The sequence below is a fragment of the Drosophila sulfurigaster genome, chromosome 3, assembly GCF_023558435.1.
Source record: "Drosophila sulfurigaster albostrigata strain 15112-1811.04 chromosome 3, ASM2355843v2, whole genome shotgun sequence".
NCBI classification, from domain to species: domain Eukaryota; kingdom Metazoa; phylum Arthropoda; class Insecta; order Diptera; family Drosophilidae; genus Drosophila; species Drosophila sulfurigaster.
The window spans coordinates 43,977,500-43,996,490 of NC_084883.1; the positions used below are offsets into that span (position 1 = coordinate 43,977,500).

General features: G+C 37.8%; 4 protein-coding genes across 8 annotated transcripts in view; 3 read left to right on the forward strand and 1 right to left on the reverse strand.

Annotated features, from left to right (window-relative positions):
* Positions 1 to 18,991, forward strand: part of LOC133840444 (uncharacterized) — a 96,577-nt gene that overhangs the window by 70,983 nt on the left and 6,603 nt on the right. For 4 of the 5 annotated variants that reach the window (XM_062272274.1, XM_062272269.1, XM_062272271.1 and 1 more), the window contains one exon: positions 17,540 to 17,612. In XM_062272274.1, coding sequence (XP_062128258.1) covers positions 17,598 to 17,612 — 15 coding nt within the window. In that variant the 5' untranslated portion in view covers positions 17,540 to 17,597. Of the gene's footprint in view, positions 1 to 17,256; positions 17,352 to 17,539; positions 17,613 to 18,991 lie in introns of those variants that run through there. The other variant, XM_062272270.1, reaches the window with a different exon arrangement.
* Positions 394 to 2,588, reverse strand: LOC133840461 (uncharacterized). The gene is made up of 3 exons (XM_062272308.1): positions 2,330 to 2,588; positions 1,241 to 1,542; positions 394 to 722 (listed from the first exon to the last, which is right to left on the reverse strand). Exons 1-3 carry the CDS (start codon positions 2,505 to 2,507, stop codon positions 435 to 437), a joined length of 768 nt encoding a protein of 255 aa, XP_062128292.1. The 5' UTR covers positions 2,508 to 2,588; the 3' UTR covers positions 394 to 434.
* Positions 5,851 to 11,262, forward strand: LOC133840446 (fibroin heavy chain). Its single transcript, XM_062272277.1, has 3 exons — positions 5,851 to 6,211; positions 7,402 to 7,539; positions 9,428 to 11,262. The coding sequence occupies exons 1-3, from the start codon at positions 6,096 to 6,098 to the stop codon at positions 11,094 to 11,096; spliced, it is 1,923 nt and encodes a 640-aa protein (XP_062128261.1). The 5' UTR covers positions 5,851 to 6,095; the 3' UTR covers positions 11,097 to 11,262.
* LOC133840466 (uncharacterized) lies at positions 12,110 to 12,820 on the forward strand. The gene is given in 2 exon segments (XM_062272313.1): positions 12,110 to 12,652; positions 12,654 to 12,820. Coding segments are annotated over 2 exon segments (579 nt in total). The 5' UTR covers positions 12,110 to 12,133; the 3' UTR covers positions 12,714 to 12,820.

Sequence of the window (18,991 nt, forward strand, 5' to 3'; positions counted from 1 at the left end):
TGTCATGTTATACCAAAATATACTACACCTATAATCTGCAGCTGGCTACACCTTAAAAGGTATATTTGTATTGGCGCCAACGGTGGCAGTTTTAAAAAACCTTTTGTTTTCTTGGTTTGAAAAATCTACCAAGATAATTCGTATGAAAAAGGGCGAAACAAATCTGCAATTTATTAGTGTTTTACTACGAAGTAGTGTTTAAAAAGCATGTTTTCGAAAGCTTGGCAAATGTGTTGTGCAGTATATATGAAAAATACTACTGCACAGTGGCGCCATCTTTTATCAGCTTTAGGTTATAAAAAAAACTTTAAAATGAGTAGTTTCAAAGCTAAGACGCTAGATGTCGCTTTACTACTAGTCATATATAGATTAATAAAAAACTACTTTTTCTCAATAATCAAATAAATAGAACCACTTTTATTAAATGCATTTGTCTAATATCTACTATATTGATCCAGGCAATATCCTGTTATCTGATCGGATATGCAGTCAAAGACATCAAATGCCAGATCACAGCTTTCGCCTTTGCGCGGCATTTGCTTGCGATTCACATGATATTTATTGGACATGGCACGCAGACAGAGATTCACGGAACGTAATGTGGCCATAAAAAAGCCGTGCTCGTTTACACCCTCCGAGTAAAAGTCCACCAAGCCGTCCAGTGTTGGCCAGCCATTCTTGTCAATGGCGTCGTTTCTCGCATAGACGCAGTGCAGCAGACACTGGAAAAACAGCAACAGCAACCACAACATCGTCGACAAGAAGAATCAGAAAATACTCTTAACTAAGCATTCAATTTGCTGATGCATAAAAAGCAGCTAATGTGTATTAAATGCAACCATAAAATGCACTTTTCAGCCATAAAATTTAGCGCGTTGTGTGTGAACAAAAATGCAACTGCATTTGCAACGCCAGCGACGATTGCGCTTTTCTTTCAATTGTCTGGCAATATAACGGCAACCCTGACTTTAGCATGAATAGAAGGCGTTAGGGCGGTGGCGGGAGCGGGGTCGGTGAGAGAGAGAGAGACTGTGGCTGGAGGTTGCATTGTAATTGCACGCCAAATCAATGGCAATGTGGCATCAGATCCAACCAAAGTCGACACTGCGCGTCCGTTGCCACTGCGAGCTGCCATTGAACTTAATTGCACACGTTGCAAGTTGCACACCACGAGTTGCATGTTCATTAAGAGTGCGCTTTATGGATGAAATGCATTCACTTAGACACATCCTTAACTTACCCCAGCGATGCGTTTATCCTCGAGTGGCACAAGAGTCGGATGATAAATCCCTGCGCTGGCCACATCCAATCGCTTAAGACTGCGCACCAAACGTGCCACACGACGACGTGGCTCCGGCTCATCGTAGATGATGTATTCGTAATTTGTGGCATTGATTGGGTGCTCAATGGGCGAAGGTTTCAGCAGAGGATCTTCTTGAACTGGTTTCCAGTCGAATGACTCGATTAACTCCACGCTATCGCTGTGCAGATCAAGCGGCGGCTGCTCCTGCGACACCTGCTCCTTGAGTATCTCATAGGCCTCTGCATTATTAATAATAGTTAAGCATAGTCTTTACAATGAAATTATCAAGCAGATATATCAGATAGAAAGAAATATTTTTCTTATTTTTAGATACTTCACTTAAAAAAATTATCACTTAAAAAAATTATCACGTAAAAAAATTAGGGCATACGATGTAGAGTAAATTATTCTGTAATCTACAATTCTGAACATTGTATTATAATTATTTTTTTTTATATTCACAAACTTATTGATTTAAGTGGAGAATGCGCAATTTTACTATTCAAAAGTAGTACCTCAAAGCGTCGTTATTTATTTTTTTTAAATGAAGTCTATAAAAATAAATAAATAATTTTAACATGTTGATAGTTAATAGTTAATAAATAAAATTAGCTATTAAAAAATACTTATAGTCTTGGGTAAGTCATATATGTATAGAAACTTAACTAATTCAATAAAAATCACATAATTAAAATTCAGATAAAAAGAACACTTTTGAATCATGTCTTTCGAAGTAGCGAAAATTTTACTGAAATCAACAATTATGAAATTAATTTCAGTTTATTCCATTTTATATGCATAAACTAATTTACTTTAGTGTAGAGTTAGCAATTTTTCAATTCAATAGTAGAACCTTATCGCCACAACTTTGCAACTCAAATATAATGCAAACGTTTTGATTAACTCAAAAGGATTATAGACTAAAGATTTTAATGGCCAATTATCTTAGCTAACTTCAATCTCTTTAGACCTTTATATTAGTATTTTTTGAAGAACTTTGTATGTGTCATCTCTGGGTAAACTTACCAGTTACCAGCTTGTTCTTGACCTCCTCTTGACACTCTCCGATCACGGACTCCACGCGTCTGGCGGTGCGTGGCGGATTCAAGCAACGGGCTTTCTTCATCTCATAGCGTATGATGTAGCCGTGGGCATCGATGGATGTGATAACACACACGATGTGCAATAATTGTATAATCTTCATGCTCTAACACCGCGTTTGCGTTTGGATGGATGCGCTCAACCTTGTTGGCCAACCGCTGTCAATTGAATGCCGAACGCAAAACTATTTGCAAATGAAAACGAAAGCATTTTCACTTTCCAACTGGCAACTGGCAAATGGCAGGATTGCCGGCATTTGGCCTTCCTCTCCAGTAACAGCAAACTGCAACACCAACAACAGCAGCTTAAACGTTAGCATTGTCAGTGAAAACGCATATGAATTTCCAGTTTTGCTCTATGGGTATGTGGTTCAATGGCAAAACTGCAACAGCTGGCTATCTATGTATGCACATACTTGTAAGTGCAGCAATAATACTGCAAACAACTGGTTGCACATTTCCCATGCGTGCAGTTGCCTCCAAACTCCAAACTTGTCCTTACGGTTATTAACACACACAGCATAACTGTAAAGAGTAAACTGTATACAGTGGCGTCTCTGTTTCAATTCCAATGTCAATGCGACAACCCTAAACCAAAGTGTAATTGAGAAGCGTTCAACGAAACTGCGCTTCATCTTGAGCTGCTCCAATTGACTGCACAATTGGTCAATAAATGGCAAAAGGCGCAAAAAGTCTTCCGCATTGCTTTTCACGTACAACTCAAAATACTAATAAATCTACATATTAAACTAAACTAAACTATAATCAAGATTATCATATGTATACTATGCGGCAGTCATAAACCAGTAAAGTACTTGTGGGTCAGTAAATCATCATGACTTGTTCGACGCACAAAACGCAGCCAAGCGATCCCAAGTTCGTGCCTTAAGTCTTTCATTCTAGCGGCGCCCTCTATGTGATTTAGTTCACAACTGTAACTGAGCGCGTGACACGAAATTAAAGGCGATATGTTGAGAGAATATAATAGAAAAGCAGTCTTTGACTATCTAGTAAGTGAAAAACTTAATATTTATTCAATGTAATTATAAAAAGAATCTTTTTTTGGGATATTAATAATTTAATTATTTAAAACGAAAATTTCATATTATTTGGCAATAAGTAATTAGCGTTTTAAAAATGTAAGTTTTTAAGTACCACAATTATAAATTATATTAATCTTTGTTATGAAAAAGAAGTTAATTTTTCAAGAAATCAATATTTTTATCAAATTTTAACATAAACTATTTACTAAGTACTTTACTTTAATTACTAATTCAAGTATTATATAAGTAACTTATTTAAGACATCAATATTTTTATGTTATGTTATATATTAACATACTCTATTGACTAATTCAATATAGTATTTTTGATAAATTAAAGTATATGCTAGCATTTTTTACAGATTGCTTAAAAAATCTATATTTCATCTTTATTGCTCGTGTCACGTTACCACCGCAAGTTCTAATCAAAATTTTTGACATATTTTCATTAGTTCATTGTAGGACCGAGAACAATGGCCAATAACTGTGCTGTGAGTCTAGCTGTGGATGGCTCTATGCATAGTTCGTTCTTCCACCCGCTCGCTAATTATGCTCATTAAAAAAGGTTGGTTGGAAAACTTTTGGCACATCCTAGGCGGAAATTGTGGCGGGTGTGTGTTAGTATCTTCAAAAGCTATCTACTCGTATACCAACTCTTCCTGTACTATACTATACTATACGATCTGTACTCTATACTGTTGGCTTTGCACGCGGCGTAATTGCCTTTAATTTCAACATGCTGCGGCAACGCCAGACCAAGCCAGGCCAAGACGCAAATTGCAGCTAAGACACTGACCTAGACTCGGGCCAAAACAAATTTATAATAGACGAGTACACGAAAAGATGACGGGCAACTCTAACGGTGCCCGTTGACTATCAAAGTGGGCGTGTCATATTGAAAATTGCCTACGCTTACACTGAACGAAAGCAACAGCGATGGAAATAGAGGATATTGAAACAATACAAAATAAATTAATCTATCAAAGAAGTATGAAAACAATTAAATACTAATGGGAAGGAAGTCTACAAAATGGATTTTTCTGTATGGATGAATAAAAGAATAATTTGTATAATCGATAAGACCATTGAATAGACTTACGGGAAGGAAGTCTAAAAAATATATTTTTCTCTATTAATTCAAATTAATCAAAAATAAATTTTATAAGTGTTAATCTTAAAATTTACAAGAAAAATAGAAAATGAATTTGAGTATGGGATTGTGTTTTCTATAACATAAAAGAGTGCAGAAATATTTCACTTCAGTGGAAATAATTAAGAAAAATGTAGGAAGCATAGTATACGATTTTTAGATAACGAAGAAATAAAGAAAATTTAATATAATATTACAAAAAAAAATATTGTGTGGAAATCCACAACTTAATAAAGTGCAGGAAAAAAACCTTTTCTCTAGACATACATTTATCATGAAAACAATTATTTATATATTTTATAAATTAATAGTACATGTATAAGTAAAGTACAATTTCTGATTGAAGCACTTTTTTCTATTTATAAATTCGAGTAAGCTACATGTATTATTTTGTTTTATAAATACCAAATTTATAATGGAAAAAACTACTCAAAAGAGTTAAACTTAGCGTGGTATTATGTTTAAAATATGTAAATTTAAATTTTATCCAAAACTAAAATCAATTTAAAGCAATGCATTACCCTAACTTCCTTTTTTTCAGTGTAGACATTTGTAGAGTTCAATGCACAAGGAAAACGTTTTGGCATAGATCACGCGCTGAACTGCAGTTGGAAAATTGTCAACAATGCGGCTGCAACAGGAAGTCGACTCGTCGCCAGCAGCAACAAGAACAAGAAGTACAGCGACAGAAAAACAAAAAAAAACAACAACAACAGCAGCACGACAAAGAGCAACTTCAACTAATTGACAGACAGCTGCAGAACTAACAGAAGCAACAGCCACGACTTTTCCACTCCTGCCTCCCGAACTTCTTTCTATTCCTGTTGCCCGCTGCTGCAATTTACTGAACAAGGAGACTCTTAACATTGTTAGCAAATGCTTGCACAAATAGCAGCAGCCGAAGTAGATGCAACCGCAAGAGGCAGTGGCAAGTTTAGCTACAACTTTAGACACTTGCGTGTCCATCATTAGAACAAATTCTCTCACCTCTCGCCCTCGCTTACAGCACTCCCTCTCTCTCTCTCTCTCCATCTCGCTCTTTTTTCTCAGTTTCGTGTAACGCAATTTGCACACAAATGTTGTTTCATCTTCGTGGCTGCCACTTTGGTGGGTGGTCAGGTGAGACAAGTGGCAGCTGCCGTTTGCCGTTTGCCACCGAACGAATCTAACCGAACTTGGCTTGGCTTGGTAGACTAGCTTGGCCTGGCTACCGTTCGCTGACTCGCCTGAGAATCGTATTTAAATACGAAGGTCTAACGCTCTGGCGCATTCAGTCGTCAACGTCGCGTTGTTCTTGCCACCCGCCACACGGAGTCGCGAGTTCCCAAAGCAATCGAAACATCTTGCAACCATTTGGAAGAACAAAACTCTCTAACGAAAACTGTGTCCACTGATTTACGTTTCGATTGTGTTTGTGCCTGTGCAGGATGCGCGTTTAATTGGCGATTCGATTCGTTACAAATTCAGCTTCGAACTGGTTTTCCACTTTACGGAAAATCTATGGAAATGTTGCGTCTGCTTAGCTTTTTGTGCGCTTTTCTCGGCTTCCTGCATAATCCTGTGCTAGCTGAAATTGAATACAATACCATCAACGCAGATGGATCTTTTCAATTTCGGTATAAAGTTAATATACTAGTGCGATTTAACTAAGCAGAACTTGTTACAAACAAAATGAAAACAATATATATTAAAAATTAACCTAAAGCTAATAAATACTATAGATCGAAAAAATCGTAGATTACCTTTTAATCTAGATTTTTTTCTCTCTGTGTACATATTTTCAACAGACTCGATAAACATTTGAAAGCAATTTAAAGTGATATTTTGAAATTAACTAATAAAATATTGCCAACCAAGTTATAAAGAAACATTCATTGCTATAAAATGTCAAAAAATATTTAATTCTTTTAAGAGCTAGATATTAAATTTAATAATAAGTTTGATATAACAAAAATTTAGAAATCTTCAGCCTTCAAACTGAATCTCGAAGATTTTCTTGTTAAACAAAGCTTCAACTAAACTGGACTTCCTCCATAATCGTCAATTTCAAAAACGGGTTAACTAATTAAGAGAGCTCAATCTAATTTATATTATCCTTTCTTCGGAATCACATAAAGATTTTAAACTTAATAAATACGATATTTAAAATTATTTTTGAAGTTCGATTTATGGAAATTTGTGTTAAACAATGTTAAAACTAAATAGGATTTTTTTTTTAACAGTTGCTAATAAGAAAAAGCTTAACTATTCGAAGGAACTCAATCTAGCTTTTTTTCTGATATTAAATCAATTTTCTTAAAAAGTTGCTAGCGCTTATTTCACTTAACTTACCCTAAATGCCGTCAATTTAGCAAAGCTTTAAATCCCAATTAGTTTACATGTTTAATCAACAATGCCATCAATTAATTTTTCCAATGGTTTCCAACTAATGATTCACTTAAAACACTTAAGTTGTTAGCACCTTCAGGCATAGCAAATTAAAGCATATTTTTTCGACGCTCAACGTAAAGAAAATGTACAATCATTTAATCAACAATATTTTACACCTTGCCCTCATCACGCTTCGTCTCCTTTTGCCGTTTTGCTTTGTTTTTTAACACCTTTTTAACGCCGTTTTGCAAGCACAACAATGCGAATAATACGTATACGCAGTGTGGAGCAGCAGCTGCTTTGCTATTCCTCTCTCAAACATTTCGCTGAGTAACTGTTATTCTATGTGTCTTTCTTTCCCCAACACACACACAAACGCACACACACTAACACGCATGGCCAACACGCAATTACATTTCGGATACTTTTGGAATAGACATGCAAATGATGACATTGGAGGCTACTATCATAGCGCCTCCGGCACTCCAGACAATGTTGTGCGAGGTCGTTATGGTTCGCGTAGTCCAGCGAGCGGCCAAATCGAAGAGACCGTCTACACAGCCGGACCACGTGGGTGAGTAATGCAGAAGGAGCAGCCAACAAATATGTGCAAGTAATATTGAGTATTCGTGGCTATGAGTTGCCCTAGAAGGTTGCAAATCATGAGTTGAGAAAAAAACAGATTAATTTCTAATTAATCTATTGCTTATAAGCTACAGAGATTTGACAGTTATTTACTTCACATCCATTGATACAACAATCTCTTATTGTCTTTATATTTATCATACCCTGAAGGATACTCTTTAAAGATTATAAAGCAGAAATTCCTATGAGTAAATTTCAGTATATAAAGAAGATGCATTTTATTTTCCAACTAGTAAATACCCTATGATATGCTGAATATATTTTTAGCATAACAAGTTGAAATGTGATCAAGACTGTCGTATTGATTTATAACTATTTTAACTTGTTAGGTTAGGAAATTGTCAATTGAAACATAGAACCTTTTTTATAATTATATCATAAAATATTAAATATAGCAAGGACTTTGTATTATTCCTTAAAAACCGAGGAAAGTACGTACCATAATACATACTTTTGTCAATTTAGAGTTACAAGAAAAATGGGGCTTTTTAATGAGATTTTTTTAATGAAATTTTGTAGCTGAAAACTTAACAAAAAAGATACTGTTTTGCATGTTCGTGGATACTATATGTACATGAAAATTAAGTTAGCAGACTTTTTATGTAAAGCATACCCAAGCATATTAAATTATTACAGGGCATGCAAAGCCCTTAAATGAAAACGCTGGTTGAGTAAAGTGCGGTAGCCAAGTGAGTTATCTGTTCGTCTTCCGCCGAGCTCATATATCAACGCTACGGCAGAGCTGGGGCGCCAAAGTGCCCAGAGCGCCACTGAAGCGTGGCTGGCAGTCAAAAACTTGAAGTCGAGACGGTTCTAACACATGCCATCTGGGAGGAGGGCGAAACGAAGCGACACAGAGAGAGAGGGGAAATAAGTAGCTGAGGGAGCAACTGTTTTTATTGCCTAAACGTTGTAGTTACTGTTGTTGCTGTTAGGTTTTCGATTAGATTCAATTTCGAATGTTGTTTTGTTGTTGTTGTTGCAATCTCCGGTAGTTGGGAAAACGCAAAGCTGTTAACAAATTGCGTGTGTGTATAGCTGGAAAATTCATTAAGATGCACAGCACTAGATAAAAAGTCGCTTAAATATACCCGGTAAATAAAGAAGAGTAGAAGGGCATAATGTCTAAGGAACAATGTGTAAATATGAAGGAAGTTATAAAATTTAAGACAAGATGAAGAAAGAAAAATCCTTATGTATTATTTTTCATAGCAAACTAGAAAAACATTTTATTTAAAAATTGTATAATAATAATGACTCCCCCAAAAAGTCTACGACTAAAGGAGAGGTTCCCTTAATAGAATTGTTCGCTAAGGAAGAAAAATTTCACTATTCCGTCTGGCTGTCTGTCCATCTATTTAAACACACAAATCTTGAAAACTATCTGAGATCGAGCAAACAAATTTGCTTATAATATTCTGTTATGTAAATTAAATTTGTATAGCACTTGACCACGACCAATTCTGCAGCTTCCAATCAAATAAATTAATTGCCATTGTAAGTTGAAAATTTATACATAACAATGTATATTAAAAATACCTCGTCAACTTCGGGTATCCCACAGTCAAACACAATAGATTAAAGTTTTCTCCAAATGAAGGAATAGAAGTACTTGAGATGAGGCAATGACGTGCGAGATCATCAGATAGCATTAAAATTGTGCTGTCAGCTGGCGAGCGATTTTAGCAGTCGACAGTATCCGCAGTTACCCAATCTCCACAGCAACTTTCCCACCGCAATTAGTCAGCTCAGCAGCTAATTAATCCCACACTCTATCTCGTTATGCCTTATAATCTCTCTCGCCTCTCATTGCACAGCTTTCGCGTGAATGGACCGAAGATACATCGCAAAATGGACCTGGCTCAGTATCCGGTACGTCCACGTGGCAGTCCCGATGATCCGCTTGCGGATCCCTACGATGATCCCTCCTACAGCTTTAAATTCCGCACGCCGGATCAATCGCGCAGCGAGGAAAACGATGCCAGCAATCGCATTAGAGGCAAGTTTAAAGTTTTAACTAAGAAGTTACTCAAGTTTCCTTGCTCGTTATCAGGTCTCTACTCCTATGTGGACGATGTGGGTGAACGACACAGCGTACGCTATGCTGCTGGCGCTGGCACAGGCTTCGAGATCTCCAACGCTGTGCCCGACAATCCCGCCATAGTTGGCTACTCCAGTCCGCTGTACAAGGCACATCCTAAGACACGCGGCAAAATGTCCGTGCAACGTGGTCCCGGCGGCACTTACAAGCTCATCGCAGCTGGTCCCGATCATCGACGAGCCGAGAGTCGAGCTCCAGATGGTTTGGTGCGTGGCACTTACTCCTTCCTGGATGACAAAGGCGTTCAACGCACTGTGGAGTATATAGCGGGTGCCGGGATTGGTTATCGCGTGGTCCACAATCGTGTGGGTCCAGGAACGCACATAAATCCTTCTGTGGCAGACTTTCGCTTGAGTGACACGGATTTCCGATTGGCCAATGACTTTGGTAGAGGAGCAGGTGGAGGTTTAGGTGGCGTAAGTGGAGCTGGTAGTGGAGGTGGTGCATCCTCTGCCTCTGGTGCTGGCTCTGGGCCAAGTGGAGCGGGTGGCGCTGGAGGAGCTACAGGGGGCAGGGGACGCACTGGTGGCAAGGATTACTTGAGGCCAGCGGGCGGTGGCAGAGATGAAGACGCAGCTGCAGCCGGCGATGATGTGGGTGAAGAAGATAATGACTTAGGAAATGGAAACGGTGATGGGAATGGAGCTGGCAATGATGAAGATTTTGAGTTAAGTGGAAGCTCAGGGGGCAGCGCTACTGCCTCGCGTGGCAAGGAAGATCGAAGGGGTTATGCAGCGGGCGGAGGGCAAAGAGGCAGAACAAGGTATGGGGGTGGAAGCGGAGGAGGAGGAGGAAGTGGAGGTGGAGGTGGCGGAAGTGGAGGAGGTGCCAGTGGTGGAAGCAGAGGCGGTGTCAGTGGCGGAGGAGGAGGAAGTAGGGGAGGAAACGGTTCAGGGGCAAGCAGAGGAGGAGGCGCTGGGTCAGGCAGCAGGGGAGGAGGCTCCTCGGGCAACAGAAACCGCGGTGGCTCAACCGGTCTCAATGCCAGCGGCTCGAGGAATCGCAATCGCTTCAGCGGTGACGGCGGCTCCTCAGAGAGCGGCTACTTGCCACCAACCGGAGGCGGCAGCAGCAGCGGCAGCGGACCAGGAGACAACTACAATCTGAACGATGACGATGTGGGCAGTTCGCTGCCACCGTTGGTCACCGCCAATCATCGCATACTGGAGATCGACAGGGATCGCGAGTGGGTGCAGAGACATCGCGACTCTACGGTCATCCGCAATGTGGGCAAATGGTATGTGGGACTGCCGCCGGGACAAAGTGTGCGCGCCCATGTGCAGAACATCGATCTGGTGCCACTCGGCGGACGTGTCAACTTGTCGCCATCGGAGGCGTTGCGTCAGGACGAGATTGCCGAGCTGAGCGCCTCCAGGGAGCATTAGAGCTGAGCAACACCCTTACACTTGGTAGTTGTAGTTCGTAGTCCATAAGTGTCTAGTTGTAAGCGACTCTTAACGGGGTTAACCGGCTGCGGTTAACCTCTGCTCAATTGTAACAGTATTTATGCCAAATACACGAGTGTATTAATCATGTAACAAAAGTGCATTCGATCATGTTCGACGTGGGGATACCCGATATAAATCATAGATAATATTGGAGTGCAAAATGAGAAGTGACCTAAGTAGAGTTCTAAGGAAACATATTCTCGAAATGGATACCAAAGCAAGCCTGAAACCGAAAAATATTTTTAAATTCATACAAGTAGTTAGGTTGATCAAGTAACTGTGCTCAGAAGGGGACACAAAAGATTCAGTGGGATCGTTTTCCTACACATAATAATAATAATTAGTAGACTACGGACGTGCTTTTGTCTATGACCTTAAAATTGAAATCGTGAATGAATAAAATTGATTATCCTATATGATTGACTGATTAACTGCCTGACTTATCAGCCCACATCCCAAAGGAAGAGTTAGTTTACTAATTGATTGATTATCAACCATATTTTTGGGTTGTTCATAACTCAAACTTCTATTACCATAAATTACTCATTAAAGTTCATAGGAAAATCTTTTATAAGGAGATCAATATTCTAAAATTAACTTGTTGTTATAAATTCTACATTGCTACATTTTTTAGACAGCAGTGTAGCGCAGAAAACAATTTTAAATCAACTCAAAATACGACAGAAGGGTCAAAATATTTGTATTATTATTATAGACTAATGAGATCTAGTTGATAAAATGAATGGATGGAACATACATAACAGCATCGATTTCAGAATTTCAACAAGTACAAACTGTTGAAAATCGGTTAAAATATAACTTAAATCCCATCAAACACTTCTACCCCTTAACTGCCTGGTACAAAACAAAGTTGCAGTTATTCAATATGCTGCAAGTGGCATGTTTTACTTGTGGTCGCCTTTGGTTTCCCTATAAAACTGATAACGTGAGAAACTACCGCTTCAGTCTGCAAGATGAAGTGTTACTCGTTGCTGCTCTGGTTTGTCGCCTTCTCCTGCTGTTGCTGCTTCCGGCAGTTGGTGTCCGCTGCACATGTCTACATGGAGTTCAATGGTCAGCACTATGAGTACAACACAGACGAGCGAGGAAGTGCTCATCATCAACTGTCGCCCAACTACGAGCAGCTTCCTCAGCAACAGATTTGGCCTTATACAGTTGCCAGGAATTTGGGAGCAGGCAACTCAAGGCGTCATCAATGGGGCTGGACACCACCAGCACAACAAGTGATCAGTGCAGCCCCACAAGCAGCACTTATTGCAGCTCCAATTGCAGCAACACATGCAGCATCAATTGCAGCTCCAATTGCGACACCAACCGTGGCTAGCAGTCAACCAAGCTACAATATCAACCTGAATACGCCACAAATGACGCACACTCAGCACACGGATGCAGCGGGTCATGTTTTGGGCAAGTATTCCTACTACGATGATGCGGGCTACCATGAGCTGAGCTACAAGGCGGGCGCAGGCATTGGGATTCGTGGTGATGGGAGGAAATTTGGCCAAGCCAACGCAGCATTTGCAGTACGAATAAGTTTTCAATGAAATACCATTCAAAACAGCTTATTTTGTTTGAGCTTGTGAGAAAATAAGTGTTAACTTTATTCAAAAATATGTTGAAATAAAGTACCTTAAAATTAAACCCTAATCAACAAACTATATAACAGAGAAATACGAGTATACCCATAGGGTAGAAATCTAGGATGACAATCTTATATATATAAAATATACCATAGAAGTATATTTTGAACATAATAGTATACCAAATATAGAATTGGGTATATTTTAGTATTTTCCGGTATATTAATTTGGTATACTTTTTGAATATTACTGTTCTGTTTTGCTGTTGCTTAAAATGGATTAGCGAGTGCTTCACAGTCGAGGACACTCGTCTGAAGCTTTCTTACTTGTTTAGGGCAAATTCCTGTAGAATCAAATTGTACATCAATTTTCCAAAATAAGTTAAATAAAGTAACTTTTATTTTAGCATCATAAAGTTAAAATAAATTGACAAATGTCATTAAATAGGCCTTCAAATGGTCATTGAAAAGTCACATTAAATTAAATTTTCTAAGTTTTTGCAATAAGAGAAAGTAATATTCTCAACTTAACATTTCTTTGACTACAAGTTGTTTTAGCTTAGTTTCAAAAATAAGAAGCATACCTTCACGTAAAATAAATTGTATTAAACAAATTGAAAAAAAGCCAAAAAAAAAAATCAGATTCCCCACAAAAGTTGGAGACTATTAAAAGCCCATAAAAAATGTGCATGGGAAGTGAATGTCTTCACACTGCCAGGGACAAAGTGCAAATGCAAATGCAAATGCTCAAGGGAATTCATAGAGTTTCAAGTTTGACACAAGTTTTGAGCAATGTGAAATAGGAAGAGCACTTGAAGTATTTGAAGCATAACCAGCTAAGCGAGGATTGCCCAATAAATCTAATTCGAACACAAATATGCGGCTACTGAATGAGCGAGTGGCGCGTGCTTTGGCCCAATAATTTGAACGATTTATGTATTTTATAATGCCTTAATTGATTTGCGGAACATTAAATGGGCTCAACGGGACTGACCAACTCAAATTAAAGCAGCAACAACAAATTTACAAATCGAGCAAAAACAAAAATTTGTTATGCTGTTCGGCAGGTGCATCCGAGTCAAATGGAGGCAACTTCTTCAATTTTGTCTTTGTCTTTGTTGTAGCTATTGTTGTTATTGTTGCTGTTGTTGCTGTTGTTGACTGCGAGGGCGCGCGTTTAAAATTTGAAATGTGCGCTGCGTGCGCGAACTTGCCAAATAATTTCGTATCGAACGGAATGAAACGAAACGCGAAGCCTTGGCCACACTCACGTGGCCTAAATAAGAAAATGTGTCAAAAACCAAAAAAGCCAAAACTCAAAAAACAAGTACAACAACAAGTAATATTAACAACAACAACAAAATGCCCAAATTCAAAACATAAACAATATTTTTATTGCCATAGCAAAAAAAAAACTATATTCAAATGATTGCTGCAACAATTTTTTGTTTTTTTTTTAGCTATTTTCGAGGCTGGTCAAGAAATAAAACAAGGTTTTCACTCTTTGTAATTAAATTGTAGGCTATAAAATTCACTTCAGAAGTTTTCATTTTAAATGCCGTTTCAACCAGTTGACAACTTTCTTTGAGACGCTCTTCCGAGCCAGATATCGAAAGCAGAACAGTTAGCTAGGGCAATACGAAGACGAGAATACGCTAACAGCTGAAAAGGCCAGAAGAAGATTACATTCTTTATTTGTATTGTTTCAATATCTATACAATGAATAATATGATAAAAAAACAATCAGGAAAAGAATAATTAATATTGTAACATTAACAGCTACTATAATAAATATGATAAAAGAAAATATATGTACATAAATCTATAAAATTACATCAACTAACTACAACTTTTTTCAGATTGATTAATATTTTTCAGTAAAGTTTCTCAAATTGTATTTATTATGAAATTATTCGTTATTATAAAAACCTCAATTTAACAAAAATGTGCATACCAGAAGCTGAATGGATGATAAAGTTGTAGGCTCTGAAAGGTAGACTCAATTTGTCGTAGAAGACATTTTCTCACATAATAATAATATTGAGTTTCTCAAAATTCGTGTTGAACATTGAAGTAATATCGATTGACATTGTTTAGATTTCAAGTAAGGAAAAGGAAGGCAAGACATTTCTATATAGACTTCAACTGCTTGAATAATATTGCTATTATATCTTATTCATTATCGTAAGTAATAAGACAAAATACTTGCTATTTATTAACAAATATTCACAATAATTTTGATAAATGTTTTTTTAGAAGAACTCCTCAACATCTTATTAATATCTAATCCCTATCCAATTCTTCCTATTGCCTTATCTGTGCCATACATAAAATGAAAAAAAACAATGAAAATAATCAATACTATTTATTGGAATTAAATTTATATTCATACAGTGGAAAATCTTTAGCATCTTTACAGCTTAATATACATTAAGTAAATGCATGCTATCATTTTGACTCATCTTTTCACTGAACACAAAAACACAGCAAAGAATCCATGCAATGTTTTTAAAGCAATAAAATGCCGATTAAATTTAAATTAATGGCATTTTAATGGGCTCCACAATCCAACCAGTTATACACAATATCTTAAGTACATATTCCTACACGTACTTGATCGAACTAATATAAGAAACTGATACAAAATACGTTCTGATTTAATGAATATTAATGAACTCTATCACTGAATTGTAAGTAGAAAAAGCTGTCAATATAGTTACGTACTTTATTAAACACTCGCATAACTCTTTGTAAGTGCATTTTAAACTAAACTTTTGACATCAATTGGACGCTTTTTAGGCTCATTCTCAGGGGCAATTTCTCAGCCAAGATACTCTACTATTTGTCTAGCGCCTCACGCTTGGGAATACAACTGAGTTGCTGGATAGCTGAGGTAAGCAGCTGCATAATTGGGTTGGCATAATTGCATAAGTAATGCCTGGCATTAACCGCAAATAACATTTATTATGAGGGGCAAAAAAAAAGAGCAGAACAAGAACATAACAGAATATCAGTGTTTTGAGTGAGGGAACGGTCGGGAGATCCAGTTATGTGCCTTAAACAACGGTTTAAGTTAAGTCTGCTGCTGATGCTGTTCCTGATGCACTCAGTGAAGGTCACAGGCATGGAGGCTAAATCAGCCATCAAGAGCAACATCACCATCACCATCACCAAACTCAGTCCCAGTTCCGTGTATGTTTGTTGTTGTTGCTCAGTCGGTTATTTATATATAAAAATAGGTTTCAAGGTTTCGGTTTCCACTTCTGTAACTGAACGAAGCTAGGCTTGTGCCTACTTGATTCGATTGTTGTTGCATCGATTTGTCGACTTTCAATTAATGCCATTCAAAGTGTGCCTGCTGCCTGCTTCGTGTGTTTTATTTTGGAATTTCTGCTCTACACTTAGTATGCGGCCCAGCGCATGATGACCAGTTGAAACCATAAATCTTGTAGGTAATCTTATTGATTTGCTGTTTCGACTACAACGAGTTGAACCTCCCAGAGTACACGGTAGCAAGGGTCACTAAAAACCGAGCGTTCTCAAGTTGCGAAGCTGCTTTAGAGATTAAAAACTGAAATGCAAAATAAAAAAATAGCAAAGCTAAGCGAAACCCAAGAACTTACATTTAATTCAATTGAAATTGAGATTAAGGGCGCATTGGACTGAGGACTTTAAACTTTCTAACGAGTTCTCAAGCTCAAGTGAAGTAGGCTAAATTTAAATATCATTTTTTATGCTGCTGACTTTTTTTCATTAGCTTTTCTTTTTCTTCTCGTTTTCTTACGCTTTTTGTCATGTCAATTACGCTGCTGCTGCTGCGAGTTAAGTTGAGTTGTTCAATTGAATCGAGTTCGTGTCTTAAGTCTTTTATGTTGAGGCTTATGTCTTGTTTCAATTGGCAATTCGTTTTGCTTGGGGCCCACCACAACAGCCAATTTAATGTTCTAAACTGTCATAGAACTCGAGTATTCTGCTTCCCACACACTTTCGTGTCTTAGGTCTTTCGTTCTGCCAATACACTTGTAATTGCCTCGCTGCCAATAAACTTTCAATTAATTAATCAATGTCAGCAGCAGGCTGCGAGGCGGCCAAAAGGGGCGCTGTCAACGCCTCGACAAGTTCCCAAGAGTGTTTGCGAAAAAAAAGGCAAACAAAATAAAACGTGATTCAGTTTGGTGCTCATCTAACATAATAGAGACATGATTTTAATCAGACAAAGTGCCAAACTGATGCATGAATGTCAATTTTTGGGTGGTTTTTCGTTGTTGGTTAAATGAGAGCGCGGGATTTTTGATGCCCGCCAAGTGATAAGAGCTTAGTCAAGGCGCAAGCTTTGCGTACGTGCCCCCAACGCTGAGTTTCTCTTAAAGCATTCTCTCTTACCTGATTTCTCATTCGTCTCTCTCTCTCTCTCTCTGTCGTTCGCTGTCTTTCTCTTTTACAACTGTCGTGGGTCAGGTTGGGCATTTCTTTGCTGCTTTGCTTTGCTGACGCTTGGCTAATGGAAATGTTATAAAGCCGACACGCTGGCCACGGGCACAAATCAGTTCATCTTCAGTCGTTGCCTGGTTGGGTTCTAAAAAGCAAAAAAGGTGCGTGAGTGTTTTTGTGTTGTTGTGTGACTTTGTAGTTGTTGTTGCAGTGGTAATCTGAACAGTGAAACAAGCAATAAAAAACGAATTAAATTTCAATTATAAAATGCGCCAGGATTGTCGTTATTCTACTCCTCGTTCTTGTTGTGTCTACGCGTGATAACAAGCGTGAATTTTGTCTCGTTCGCAGTTCAAGGATATTGGCCAAGGACAAGCGAAGCAGCTTTAAAAACTTTAAAAAGCAAAATGCGTCTATTCATTGTAAGTAAACATAAAACACAAAAAACTAAATAAACAAAAATTAAAATATAAGCAAAATATTTATAAATGAAAATTAAAATATGCTTTAAGTAAACATACAAAATTACTTAATATACATATATATAAAAACCATAATTAATGTGAAACTAGTTAAAATTTCCATGTGTGTGACCGCAATTAATCATTTATTGTCCAGCTTGTTGTTGAACTCATTAAGTGGCGCAAGTTCGTGCCTTAAGTCTTTCGCATTTAATGGCATTAACTGGCGCAAGTTCGTGCCTTAAGTCTTTCGCATTTAATATTTTTGCCCCAACACTGAACTTTCACTGCGTAAAGTTCTGCTTCTGTTTCTGTTTCTCCAATTTGGGACTGAGTCTGAGACTGGAATTGGAATTGGCACTTGGCCAGTTTAGCGTTCACTTTGTGTTGGCCAGATTTGCATATGCGGCGATTATTATAGAACTTTCTGAGAAATCAATTTACAAAAGTGGAATAATCAAGCGCTTTGTGGCCTAAGGATTATGGGGATAACAATACTGAAAATATAATGGATAATTGAGACGTGCTGATATTTATGATTATTTATTGAAAAGTGAAAAGTATCAGTCTGCATTATTCATGTTTTATAGGCTCGCCCTTAAAAGTAGAAGTGCGTCAACGTCCGCCACGAATTTATTAAAAGCCCAAAAAAAGTGCTTATAATTATGACTTCATTGCGCTGAAATTAATATGCTGGCAACGTGTAAAAGTCATGCGTATACCATGATAAATGACATTGCCACATAAAGTTCTTGGGGAGCAGCTCGAGAAAACTATAAAAATAAAAACAATCGCATCACATTGTCTAGTTTTCGAAGAAATAAAAAAGTTTAACAAATTGGATTGCATACGACGATAAATCAATAAAAAGAAGAAACCCACACTCTCTCGAGGAGTGTACCGTAATATCATCAATCGTAATTTAATAGACATGTTTACCTCACAGCTGCAGCTCTGCTTCAAATTACGAAAAATCTATCAATAATTTAGAACTCTGGCGTTTCATTTGTTCATTTGCATTGGATAACATTAACCCAGTTTATGTTGTTTGGCTTGAAACACACCCAAAGAGCAAATAATAAATATGTATAATAAATTAGTGACAAAAGACAAAAGAAAGCTGAGGGAAATACATCTCTTTGGAAACTGGATGCAAGACAACTTGCAAATACAAGAACTTTGCCACCAGCTGATGTCGCTGCTCCAAAACGTGGCTTAGGCAGACTGAGGCTGAGAATTTCAGTTTTGTGTCTCACAGGGTCAATGACATTTGGTGGCGCACACAGCTCTCAGTGACATTACGAGCTTTGATAGATGGGCGTGCTGTTGGAGGCTGTTTA

Coding starts and splice junctions, on each gene's coding strand:
- LOC133840461 (XM_062272308.1), bottom strand. CDS start 2,507: ATGAAGATTATACAATTATTGCACATCGTGTGTGTTATCACATCCATC. Junction 1,543..2,329: donor CAAGAACAAGCTGGTAACTG/GTAAGTTTACCC, acceptor TTAATAATGCAG/AGGCCTATGAGATACTCAAG. Junction 723..1,240: donor AGGATAAACGCATCGCTGGG/GTAAGTTAAGGA, acceptor CTGTTTTTCCAG/TGTCTGCTGCACTGCGTCTA.
- LOC133840446 (XM_062272277.1), top strand. CDS start 6,096: ATGGAAATGTTGCGTCTGCTTAGCTTTTTGTGCGCTTTTCTCGGCTTC. Junction 6,212..7,401: donor GATGGATCTTTTCAATTTCG/GTATAAAGTTAA, acceptor CTTTTGGAATAG/ACATGCAAATGATGACATTG. Junction 7,540..9,427: donor TACACAGCCGGACCACGTGG/GTGAGTAATGCA, acceptor CTCATTGCACAG/CTTTCGCGTGAATGGACCGA.